At 39.3% G+C, this 13,754-nt stretch overlaps 1 protein-coding gene across 2 annotated transcripts in view; it reads left to right on the top strand.

Annotated features, from left to right (window-relative positions):
* Window positions 1-9,949, top strand: part of LOC126475301 (COP9 signalosome complex subunit 7a) — a 39,124-nt gene extending 29,175 nt beyond the window's left edge. The window contains exons 6-7 of one of the 2 annotated variants that reach the window (XR_007586691.1): window positions 7,098-7,392; window positions 9,475-9,949. Coding sequence is in view for 1 of the 2 variants with exons in the window: in XM_050103065.1 (XP_049959022.1) it covers window positions 7,098-7,262 (165 nt within the window). In the remaining variant the exon portion in view is untranslated. Of the gene's footprint in view, window positions 1-7,097; window positions 7,590-9,474 lie in introns of those variants that run through there. The other variant, XM_050103065.1, reaches the window with a different exon arrangement.
* Window positions 9,950-13,754: the final 3,805 nt, after the last annotated feature.

Below are 13,754 nucleotides of genomic sequence, written 5' to 3'. Positions count from 1 at the left end.
AAAGTATTTGTATGGAGTGTAGCCATGTATGGAAGTGAAACATGGACGATAACCAGTTTGGACAAGAAGAGAATAGAAGCTTTCGAAATGTGGTGCTACAGAAGAATGCTGAAGATAAGGTGGGTAGATCACGTAACTAATGAGGAAGTATTGAATAGGATTGGGGAGAAGAGAAGTTTGTGGCACAACTTGACTAGAAGAAGGGATCGGTTGGTAGGACATGTTTTGAGGCATCAAGGGATCACAAATTTAGCATTGGAGGGCAGCGGGGAGGGTAAAAATCATAGAGGGAGACCAAGAGATGAATACACTAAGCAGATTCAGAAGGATGTAAGTTGCAGTAGGTACTGGGAGATGAAGAAGCTTGCACAGGATAGAGTAGCATGGAGAGCTGCATCAAACCAGTCTCAGGACTGAAGACAACAACAACAACAACAACAACAACATATTGTCGAGAAAAAGTTACCCATACAAGCGTGGACATAATCATAGTTATGTGCTTGTAGTCATGTAAATTTATGTTAAGGAACATTTTTACAAAATTCTAAAATACTAATTTTGTTGTCTGGTCCCTTCAACCCCCACAAACCAACCAACCAACTAATTTTGTTATGAAACTTACCATATAAGTGCCTGACTGTGCGTAAAAGTTCTAACTGTAGCTCATTTTCCACATTGTTAACAAGTGAAAAATGGAAGTCAGATGACGTCAAACTTTTCATAATCCTGGAAATATACTCGTGGAGAAAATAAACGATACATCCATCCATCCATCCATCCATCCATCCATACATACATACATACAACAATATTGTGAAAAGGATATATTGCTTCTCACCATAAGGTTGAAACGTTAAGTTGCAGGCGGGCACAATGAAAAGACTATTACACGTTCAGCTTTTTTCCAAAGCCTTCGTCAGCAAGGAAGCGCACATTCACACAGGCAAGCAGACTTGACATCTATCTGTGTTCTCCAAACTAAATGCAACTGTCAGACTACAGGAAGAGGAAGAGAAGCGAGTGTTTCCTGCCGTAATGTTTAGGGATTAGATGGTGGCAAGACAAGGCTGCCAGGCCTGCTGTTGGGAGGCTGTGATGGAGAGAGGAGGTAGGGGGTGAGGGTGGAGAGTGGAAAGGGAAAGGAGCAGAGAAGGGGAAAGGAACGTTGGATGCATCAGCAGAGAGCAGTGTAGAGTTGAGGGTAAAAGGACATGAATTGGAAGGAGGTGATAGGATAGAGGTAGTGGAAACTGTTGGGTGGAGGTTGTGTGAACAGTAGGTAACCATAGGTTGAGGCTAGGATAATTTCAGGAGTGGAGAATATGTTATAAGTGTAACTCTCATCTGTGCAGTTCAGAAAAGCTGATGGTGGAGGGGAGAATCGATAGATAAATACATACATTCCAAGAGCACTGACCCTGTACACCAGGTGCCAACCTTGTGTTTCTATTGGACAAGTTTCTTCAATAATAACACTGGTTCTCCTCACTGCATTATGGGCTTAAAGTTTGGTCTTAATTTGCAGATTTTTTGATGACTTTATCTGCTTGAGACTGAAATAATTTTTAGACTTGTTGACAATAAGCTGAATAATTTCTTGTTTGTATGCCTGTTGAATCAAGGGATGTTGGTATTTAAAATTTTCTGCTCGGGCATTTTCCTTGTTCGTACCTGCGATGGGGTGCTATTAGGGGCTTCGCTGGATATTTCTATCATTAACATTTTAGTCTTCTCCGTATTAATCTCCAGTCCAATCTTAATGTCATTCTTTGCTAAGTCCCCATAGTTTCTGCCATCCTTGCACACCACTATGGCCTCAATGTCATTTGCAAATCCCATAAAAATGCTCTGGTCTGGTTCAGGTTCATTGATGATATCTTCATAAACTGCACTCAGTTCATTCACAGTAGCAACACCATTTCTCCCTTCCACTTCATCTGATCCTCTTCAATGCAGTGTGTCACCTTCTTAGATGTTGACCATCTCCTCTGTGGTGGCACCATCCACACCTCTGTCCACATTAAACCCTCCAGCCACCAACAGCAACTGTACTTGGACAGCTGCCATCCCTTCTGCATCAAAAAATCAATCCCATATTGCCTGGCCACCCAGGGACAACATATCTGCAGTGACAAAAACCCTTTTCCCAGCTCCTTTACAGACAACCACTATCCCCACACACCTTCAATCCTACCACCACACCAAAGAGCCAACTACAAAAGAGTGCCTCCTTTGTCACCCAGTATCAACCTGGACTGGAACAACTGAACCACATACTTCGTCAGGGCTTTGACTGTTCATCATCATGCACTAAAATGTGGGACATCCTATGCAAGGTCCCTCCCACCTCTCCTAAAGTGATGTTTCATCATCCACACAATCTCTGCAACATCCTAGTCCATCCCTATATCACTCCCAAACCCAACCCCTCGCCAAAGGGATTGTATCCCTGTGGAAGACCCAGGTGCAAGACCTACCCAATCCGATCTTACCACATCAAAGGCTGGACCACCTGTGAAAGTAGTCATGTTGTATGGCAGCTCTGCTGTAAATGTTGTACAAATTTTTATATCGGGATGACTGTCAACCAGCTGTCCACCGGGATGAATGACAACTGCCAGACTTCGACCAAGAGCAGAGAAGACCACTCAGTGTCACAACATTTAGTTTAACACAGAATGCTAGGTTTCAATGACTGCTTCACAATCTGGGCCATCTATATCCTCCCCTCCACCACCAGCTTTTCTGAACTGCACAGATGGGAGTTATCCTTACAACACATTATCTGTTACCAATATTATCCCGACCTCAACCTGCTGTCCCCGCACCCTCCACCTGACAGTTTCTGCTACCTGTGTACTGTTGCCTCCTCCCTTTTCATGACTCCCACCTTCGTTGTGTGGCACCCTCTGCCAGTGCACCCACCTATCCTTTCCCCTTCCCTCCTCCTCTCCTTTTCTGTTCTCCATCCCCCCCCCCCCCTCCCACACACACACACACACCTCCACATGCTATACCCTCCAGGGGTGTGAGTTCATGTGTAGTGCACATGGGATCCCGAGCAATTTCAGCTCATTCTTCCTTCCCTGGCTGCATTTCCTTCACCGTGCCCCTCCCACCCCATCCTTGCTCCTTCTATGCTGCCCCCTCCTTCCACTCTCTCGATGTTCTGGTTTATGTTGACGTGGCTGTCCATTGGTTCTCTGTATTTCTTGAAGTTTTGTTCATCTTGCCTGTTTGCTTTCATCCTTTGTGGCGGTTTGGTCCCCCGCATTGGAGTTTGACCCCTACTTCTAAATTTCATGTTCTAGTGTGAGTCATTTGGGGAAGAATTCCCTCCCTAGTGTCTATAGTATGGATTCCTCTTGCCCTTCCTTCCCTTCTTCCTTCCCCACTGTAGCTCCCCCCCCCCCCTCAACCCCACTAGGTCACCAACATGTGTAGCCAGTCTGTGTGGTGGGGTTGTGAAGTATCCATGTGACTGAGTCGGTGACAACACAGGGATCACACTACTCATACGTGAGATTTTACCATCCCACATATGCCAAGGAGTGGCTGCTTGTCATCCTGGAGCATCAGAACTTCCAGCAGTGGCCGCCGTGTCGGGTGGCCCTGGCTGTGGCTGGGTGGCACCCATGTAGATAGCCCCTAATAGGTGTGGGTGAGACCGGAGTGGATGCTCCAGCGACAGGCATAGTGCGCAAAGGTGTCGAAGAGCGTAGTGGCAAAGGAAGTTCTAAGAAGATCACAGTCAGGGCGAACATGAGTCATCGGGAGTTTGAGTATGCAGAACTGATGACTCGTTTCCGGACTAGGACAGAAGACTGAGACTGTTCTCTTAAGGAGGGATCAGTGTCGCAGAAGAAGCTGAGTAGCACAGTCACCGTGGTGTAGTGGTTATGATACTAGGCTGTTGCATGGAGGGTTGTTAGTTCAATATTCACCTGAACTGTAAAATTTTAATTTCTATATTCAGTTCGAGTACATTCTAGAAGTATCCACAAATGCCAAGAATCATTGTACTGGAATATTATATAACTGTATATATACCGTATGTGTTCTGACCAGAGGCAGTTCGCTCTGCGCTCTTGTATATGCAAGTGCTGAATAAACCTTCGTTAAGTGAAGTTAGTGTTCGTCATTCATCTAATTACACCTTCTTCTACATGACAATATAGTACACTGTTCCGTGCTGTACAGCTGATAGTGTTGGGTATCATCTGAGTGATCTCCAGGAGCTATCTAGTGAGTTCTACTTCTGGAAAATCTCCAGTGATCATGCATTCGACAGTGTTACCTATGTGGCATAAATTCTCCCATGCTAATAAGTTAGTGGATGTATCAAGAAGGTGACGGCCCAGAAGATGCTGTAGCAGACCATAAAATGAAGAAAGAAAGAAAGAAAGAAAAAAAATCTGCTCTTAGGATAGGGTATAGTACATCCGCCACGGCGAATTGCCACATAATGTGTCAAACAACCATATGTATTGATTGGAGAACCATCAGTAGCATGGAGGCAACGGTTGTCACTGCAGTGGAGAGGTAGTTGAGAAAATGGGTACACCAATATGTTGTACTAGAAAATGCAATTTTGCTGAAAGTTCAGTGAGACAGTTGACAGCTGCTATCTGGGAAGTCAGTTGCCATTATTAACAACTTGGGGGTCCGTTACCCATCTCTCATGGGGAATGGCATTGGTGAGCTTCTGAGCCAAACCATCTATGGCACCAACACATCCTTTCAGCTGAAGGAAAATGGTGGTGTTTCTTTGGTGAGTGTTGGCATTATGACAAGCAGCTGGAATGTTATATATGAAGAGTGACAGTGTGTGTGGTAAGCTCAGTGATTTGTACTTGAAGTGAGGCCAGAGAACTGTCTGATAATGGAAATAGGACTACGACACAAGTGGACAGATATATCTCAGCAGCATGGTTCACGGGTGTGCTAGGACCTTGAGGTCACCTGTGCATACAGTGAGTATTTTCTGTGGATCAGGCAGTAAGTGTTTTAGAGAATGTTTTCATTGACAGCATTGCTACCTAAGGCCTATGAACAGAGCAATTGGGAAGGGGCACGATTCCTGTGCGGAGTGACTTTTCCAGTCATTGGGCTTTAGACGAAGATGAACAACTGGTCACAGCTTTTTTTATTGGCATTGTGTATGTCGTCACTTGGTGGTAAGGCAAAAATATCTTGGACTTATATGGCCATGTACTCATTGAGAGTAACAACAACATAACTATATTTGGTTTTGTCCAAAATTATATGGGTTAACACAAACTGGCTTTGGAATTGTGTGAACCACACAGCAGTATTCTCTTGCCAGAAGGTGGAGATTTGACTCTTCCACAGCTCACGAATGCATTCGTAAGAACATTGATAGTTGGCACCAGATTTTGCAGTAGTAGATTTTCGCATATCTAGCCTTCAATTTGTCACAGCTTGAAGCATCAATAGTTGTCAAAAATGTTGTGTTTTAGTATGAATACTTTATTGACTGTGTTTTAATATACATGTGAGAATGTGAAGAAGAGCTCCCATAAAATATCACAGTCAGTGAACAAAAATGAAGTCAACGAGTAAACGAAAAGGTTGCAGTTCATAGGGAAATAAGTGTCTTTATTACACTTCGGGCTTATAAGCTCAATTTGGGACAATGATGGGCTCCTGGTGATATGAGTCTGGATAAATTTCATATACACCTATATGTGTCCTCGTACATGCTATCTCCCAATGAGTCTTATGCATAACACAGCACAAATACCTAGCTCAGAGTGATAAGTTATGCGTGGAATGGGACGATATTGTTGATTCCACATTATACACATGCACACCATGTCTGTGGCAGCATGAGGTTTGCGATTTAGTACCAAATCCATTGACACATTTATTTTTAGCTTGCAGTACGGAGTTGGCCTTGCATGAAGTAATGACCTTACAACTTTAGTCCTCTTTCCTACCACTTCATGACCTTTTCTCTGCCTAAAATACAAAATAAAGAAAATCTGTACACAGAAACAGAAAAATAAGTCTCAACAGCTACATTGTTGGCTGTGGTTGTCTGTGGCTGTCTGTGCGAATGGTGACCTTAGGTAACAGAGCGATGTCTTGTGTCATTAGCTTTCTTCTTACTTCATTTGAGAATAGTTACAGATGTTAATACCTCCTGTGTATGAACTCAAATTAGTTTTAAATTTACTTTCATGATTATCGCACAACATGTATATGGGGGTTAGCTCCACTAGATTTTTATGATATTTTCAATCAGTTTAGAATTTCTGGAGTATGATGAGCACATCTGACAGCAACTAAACACTCCTAAAATTCTGTGGATATTATTTGAACAGCTTTTTATAACTGTATTAATCTTGTTCTGCTAAGGGAAACATATAGAGTGTCAATAGTGGTCGAGGATCATGGGTTTTTAAGTGATCTGATTTGTAGATGTTACACTTTCTAAGGATTCCTTCTGTGAATTTTGGGTCTTCTGCTTTTCTGACATCTAGATACTGTTGATGATTTCATCTTCAGTCATTTAGGATGGTGCACTTAAAATATTTGACAAGTGTCTTAATTCCAATGACTTGTCGCCAACAATGTAGACAACCAGTATGGAATCTGCTTCTGCAGTGATCTTTCTCTCTAATTATACTTGCAACCTCAGATTTCTTTATGTGTGTTTGTTTCATTTGGAAAATAGCTGCTAGTTACTAAAAAATAACTACACAAAAACAATATGTTCATAATTCAACAACAAATCAGTTACAGTAAAAGTAGCATGTCAGCTTTGGTCACTTGGTGCACAATCCTTTCTTTGTCTTACAAGACACCACATTTTTTATTTTGCCCCCTCCATAGCATCTATGTCTCTACTACATTTGCATTACGGGAATGCTTCATTGTAGGAAGGAATCCAGTTTATGTGCATATTTGTACCTGACAAAATAAGCAATTTGTGTGATCTCCATTATTTTTACTGTAGTTACTTCTTACTTCCTCTCAATGCAAACTGCAGCATTGTGCTTGACAACTGTAGTACAAATGCCTCATTTGGCACTTATTACATGTGGTATTGTAATTTCTTTCCTTTTTTCCAGATTGTCAATATCAAAAAAACATTGAAGACTCAAACTCAAGACACTGATGAGGCGATGGCAACAGATACCCGTGAAACGGCATCGCAGACAGGAGACAAAGGGAAAAAACCTTTCAAAGGCAAAGGAATTCGCAGCAGTTCTGGGAAATTTTGGCAAAAATCCTGAAGTGTGAAAGTTTATTATGTGACTAGACATCAGAGTTCTACCAAATAGGGATTGTTGCCTTCATTGTGCCTCATCGAGGGATTGTGAGACTGAAGTGATAAAAGAAACTGGACTTTGAACTGCAAGCCATGTAAATGTCTGTCGTGTTGATTAATAAGTTCTTAATTATCATTTACATGATTAAAATTTTTTATTTTTTGATTGCAGCTGTTTAGTGAAATGACTGTTTCTTAGAAGCTGTTGCCTTCTAAGATATTTGTGAAAAGCATTGTTCATTTATAAGCACTGTGCTCACAAGGTGTGAATATAATTCCTCACACATTTGAATGATCCATTTTGTTCCTTAATTTGAATAAGACATGTGTATATATAACAGTTCTTAATGAAATTTAATTGCTTATTTATAGTTTTTGAAAAGAGTATAATTTAATTTTCTATAAGCTTTCTTTTCAATGTGGCAGGATTTTACCCATTTAAGTACCCAACTACATATAGTATTAACAGATGATTTGTATTTAGTAAATGTCAATTTCTTGGTGATTGAGACTTGAAAGAAAAGTTTACACTATCTTTTATTTTCCTGTGAGATTATATATCTTTCGGTCTGAGATGAACGAGTAAGTAAATTGGATTATGATGTGCTCGACTTGCATTTATCATAATCCAATTTTCACTTATGTTAAAGCCACCCTTTTGAGATTTCCATTGTTTTCTTGTATCCTGCGTGTATTAAGAGTTCCAGAAAGGCTGCAACTTAATCTCATATCACCTTGTTTCTGTCAGAGCATGCCACATTTTCAAGTTTCTCTATCAGATGAACTTGAAAGGCCACCAAGTGTCTGTAATTTTACTTGAAGTACAGTATGATTTCAACTTTATTTGTTCATCACTCATTTAACTGTTCACATATAAGTCCTTCATTGTCTGCATTAGTGTTTGCAGATAATCCATATCCAGTGCTGGTAATCTGTGTAGAAAGTTGCAGAGAGTGATCATAAGTTTAGAGAGTATTTGTTTGTTTCTGACAACAAACTAAAATAGTGAGAAGCTGTGTGTGTAAAAAGTGTTCTTATTGGAACTCTGGTCTTGGTTGTTATAGTTTGTTTCAGTGATGTTTTCCTGTACGGTCTCTTTCCTCTATCAGCCTTTGCTTTCCTGGACCACCTTCTCATATTCGTTACTTTTCGAAATTCTTGTTTCCTTACAGAAACAAGACAAAATCCAAAAGTTAAACATTCAGTGTAGGTCAGCCCTCAGGTTGTTGATTCCATTTACGCAGTTATCAAATAACTGATGCTCTTTTGTCCCATAAACTGTTAATAATCTGTTTTCATAGTCATATTTACAAGTAAAACAAATATTAATCATGTGGGCCAAAAAATGAAAGAAAAAAAGGCAAGGTATGCCACATAAGGTTTATTCTGTCTAATTCTAAGGACAATAAAAAGGAATATCTGTAAATCTCTGATGTGATATGTCTTCCCTCATGACTTTGCCAAAGTTTTGACTTGTACATTTCTCCTTTCTGCCATTGCACACTCAGTTTTTCTACTTACCGCTCGAGAAATGGATCTTTGGTTCTGAAACATTGAGATTCTGTCTAAGTGTTTTACTGTAGCCATTTGCTGTACAGTACCCAAAGATTTTGGAAATGTAGAGTTTTTATCAACTTATAGTGTGGTATATGTTGTTTTCATGATTTCTGATACACAGACATATAGTGGGGGGATGGCGGGGGGGGGGGGGGGAGCATGAAATCTTTTTCCATTACTGGGAGTAAATGACGTAATGGCGGCAGTTGTTTAACAGTACATTTGTCACTGTCAGCTAGTATACTGCCGTTGCTAGGTCTCCATACGGGCAAGACTGCTGCTGCTGAATGACCACACAATCATCCTTCCAACATTCACTAGCCTTCCTCTGCAGGACACAATAGGGACCTGTGTAATTATCCCATCATTTGAACTGCGTCTATATGTTCAGCCCAAACAGACTCCCAAGACATTACTTGAAAATCTGCTGTGCAGCTCTGGCCTGATATCTACTACTCCATTTACACTACATTTGTGTATCACCTGGCTTTTCTGTCTACCACTCACTCCATTAACGTTTTGGCCTCTTTTGTTCTTCTCCATGTATAAAGCTTTTAGTTCGTGATCAGTTCAGATGCACCATAATATACTTCTGATTGATGGTTACTTATTAATTTCAGAGATCACAGCAGGTTATCAGCTGAAATCTTGTGAACACTCCCTACGGCTGCAACACCATGCAAGGTGACCCTACACCAGTGCGCAAGAGACAACTGGAGAAATGGATCATGAAATAAAACTGTAACTGCAAACTGAGGCTGTTCTACTACCACCACCACTAATACTTCTACCACTACTACTACTACTATTACTACAACTATTACACGAGACTGTGTTCCACCCAACTGCTATGATGCTTATTGAAGATGATTTATTTTTGTCTTGTAATTTTGTGTGTACTCTTGCACACTTCATTTCATAATTTTGATGGTTGTTCTGTGCGTGTTTCACCTCCATTTACTCAAACCATTTGTTTCATGCAATATATGTTATTATTCCAATTATAATGTAGTGTTTTCTCAGTGTTCTGTCTTCGATAATAATGCAGTGCCATTAAGGTATTTTAGAATCTTGGACTGTACTCTCTAATTGATGTTCTAGCATGTGTACCTGTGACTTATTCTTTTCTGTATCTTTGAAATTTTAACCATATATTGCCAGTTATTCATTTCATGTTGTCCATTAAGACTGTGTTTACTTCTTGTCATTATATGCTTTATTTACATGAGGTTTTTTTTGTACATATACTTCTGGTCTTTTTTTTAGTCAGAGCTTTCATGGGTGATGATGGAAATATACACCCAATGAGCCATCAATCTTTGTTCATCTTTTGTGTGGATGTAGCAGTTGCTCAGATATAACATATGCTGTTCTAATAAGATGCACTTCTCAACTGTTTTCAAGAAATCAATGTTAAGTTTTATGGGTCTGTTGAATACCATACAAGAGTGCCAGCTATTGAGCTGTGGCATTAGAACAATTAGCTAAGGCACCAGGCTAAAAGTCTGCCCTTGCTACTACTGGGTCATACTTTTTCCCCCTCTCCTAATCTTCCTCCAAACACTTGTATTATTGCAGTGAATCATATTGCTTTATGAAGAAGAAGAAGAAGAAGAAGAAGAAGAAGAAACAACAGTTACAATCATAATCATCATCATCATCATCATCGTGGTATATCCAGTGTATGGTTTAATTGAAGTACAATAAGTAATCGTGATAAAATGAACATTTATCATCAATATCTTAGTCGTGTGTGTATCACACTGACCTGTACTTGCTTCTAATAATGTAGAATGTATGTGTGATATGCTCATGAATATGTTGCATTCAACAGACTTTTAAAACTTTGAGCCCAATTTCTCAGAAACACTTGAGAAGCACATTATTCTAAAGCAGCATTTATTACTCTGACCCTCAGCCAGCCATCATTGTTGTCTCCTGGCACTTAGTGAATTATTTAAAACTGTAGGTTATGCTTATATTGTCAATTTTAGTACTTGGGAGGACTGTTTTAAGGATTTTGCTTATTACTTGGTACTCTGGTGACCGTTTCATTTATAAAAATTTTGCTATGGAGAACTGTGACTTAACTTTTATTTAACTTGATAATTTTCCTTATTATAATGGAACTATGAAGTACCTAACTAATAGTAGGCCTACACTGTTTATTGTTTGGTCTTAAATGGATGGGCCTGGTTCGTTCAACTGGCTGAGTATAGATGATACATGTTTACAGTGAATTGATTTCTTTCATGTATGGTTTTTAAATAGTAAGATTGTAATGTAGTAATATTGTTTTATCATTTGACATCTCATTACTGGTCTGATTTAATCTTGAACTCTGGTTCATCGTTAGTTACTAGCGCCTCTATGCATCTCCAGGCTCTTTATTCCAACTGTCATCCTTTGATAGTATATTATCAGGTTTTTATTACTGTTTTACGGACAATATTTAGACTCCTAATTTGAGGCCAGTCAGTAAGCACACGCAAGGGAGACTACTGCTTACAGCACTATAATATGATTAGGTTGCACATAGAAATCAAATTGTCAACTCATGTGAAAATCGAAAACATGCCATCAGTCACCTGTACAAGAAATCGTCTGGAATAATTGTCCATAATTAAACAAGTGTGATTTGGGTAAATTGGAAATGGCTCATGGGGAAAAAGTACTTACTATCCTCTTCGTCACATCACATACTCCAGATTTTAGTGAATTGACATGGTGTGCTGCGGGAAGAAGTGGTGTTGATTTTGTTTCACTGTTAGAAAGATACAGACATCTTTTTGAAAGTATTTCATTCAGGCGTGAATAACATGCCGAGTAGGTGAATGAGCATGTACTGAATCTTTGTTGTACAAGACACGTGGAGATTCTCCCTGAATGGAGGACATTTTCTTTAGCAAACTGAAAAACTTAAAGATGTTTTGATGGAGACATTAGCTACTATAAACTCACCAAATCAGCTTAAGAGTTCAAGAATGCAGTTCCTCACTAAATGTTTCTAATTAAAATCAAAGTGCCGAAAGACCCAATGAAGCAAAACACTTCGTTGTTGCTGAGGAGAAAGAAGAGGCTTTACAGTGTTTCTTTTTACATACTGTATGAGTGACAAATGAAATCTGCATAAGGTGAGAGAACATTTATCCGAATCTAGAACAGTTATGTTCTCATGACAACTACCAAATCTTGTTGGATGTTTGGCATTGCTAAACTGCACTAGATATCATTTTCCTCCACGTATGCTGTGGTATTATGTTAGCATTTTTCAGACAGCTGCCTGAGGAGTGGTTTGATGCAAGCCTCTTGACTTCTGCACCTACCTCCATTTGAACATAACTATCTGTTTATGCTGTATTAATTTTGACTATACATAGATACCTCTGAATGTGTCCTATTAATCAATTTGTTTTTCAGTCAAGTTGTGCCATTAAGTGCTTTTTTTCTCAATACAGTTCAGTACCTCTTTCAACATTCTTCTCTAGCACCACAGTTTGAAAGCATCTGTCCTCTTTTTGTCTGTTGTTTATCATCCATGTACTCCCATATATGACTACATTCCAAACAAATACTTTTGAAGAGACTTTACCATACATTACATTTATAATAAATGTTAATATATTTCTTTTTCCCAGGAAAGCTTTTCTTACTATTTGCAGGTTACATTTTGTGTCCTTTTTATTTCTGTAATACTTTGAAATATTTTGCTGCCTATATTGCAAACCTGTTTCCTAATCTAATTCCCACAGAACCATCTGAATTGTTTTACTTACATTCATCTTATAACCTTTCTTCAAGACACTGTCCAATTATAACATTTGCTGTTCCACACCCTGTGCCATTTGTGACAGAATGACAATGGCTTTGGGAAGCTTCAAAGTTTGTTTTTCTTATCTGTGAACATACATCCCTTTTCCAAATTTCTCCTTGGTTTCCTTTAGTGCTTGCTCAATGTACAATTTAAATAACAGTGGGAAGAGGCTACAGCTCTGTCTTACCCCATCTCAACTCCTGCGTTTTCATGTCCTTTAATTTTTGTAATTGCAGTCCAGTTTCTGTGCAGGTTGTAGATAACCTTATGCTCCCCACTTTTTATTCAGATACCATCAGAATTTTTATAGAATGCAATCCATTGATTATGTGAAAAGCTTTCTCTAAGTCTACAAAAGCTATAAGTGTAGGTTTGCTTTTTTTCCATTCTATCTTCTAAGGTAAGATGTAGAATCTGTATTGTCTTGCATGTGCCTACATTTCTGTGGATCCAAGACTGATTTTCTGGCAGTTTGCCTTCTACCAATTATTCTATTTTCATGGAGATAACTTGTTTTATTTTTCTCGGTCACTACTTAGATTGCTGTCAACACCTGCCTTATTTGGATTTAATGTATTACGTTCTTCTTAAAGTCTGAGGGTATTTTGACTGTCTCATATATCCTATAAACCAAGTGGAACAGTTTTGTCATGAAATGTATTCACAATTGCGAATATGGACAACCATCAGCTGTATAATGGAATGACGACAATGAAAATTTGTGCCGAACAGAGACTTGAACCTGGATTTCTGGCTTATTGTGAGTGATCACCTTACCATTAGGCTATCATAGCTCGACTCACAGCCAAACGCAAACTTCCATATGTTGTCAATGATGTAATTACGATCTTTACTCATACATCCCTTCCATATATTTCCATACAAGGGAGACATTTTACTTGAAAGTCACTTGTCCATGTCAGTGAATAAATAAGATATTGCAGTGCCTGTGTTGTTCAAAAGTATGCAAAATTCCTTCAACATGCTTGTATGCATAATTCGGAATAACACAGGCACTGCAATGTCATAATTTTGTCATGGCTCATTCTCCCATGCATCTTGATTATTGTAAAGGGATGTCATCTG

The sequence above is a fragment of the Schistocerca serialis genome, chromosome 4, assembly GCF_023864345.2.
Source record: "Schistocerca serialis cubense isolate TAMUIC-IGC-003099 chromosome 4, iqSchSeri2.2, whole genome shotgun sequence".
Taxonomy (NCBI): Eukaryota; Metazoa; Arthropoda; class Insecta; order Orthoptera; family Acrididae; genus Schistocerca; species Schistocerca serialis.
This window is presented reverse-complemented; position numbering and strand designations above follow the sequence as displayed.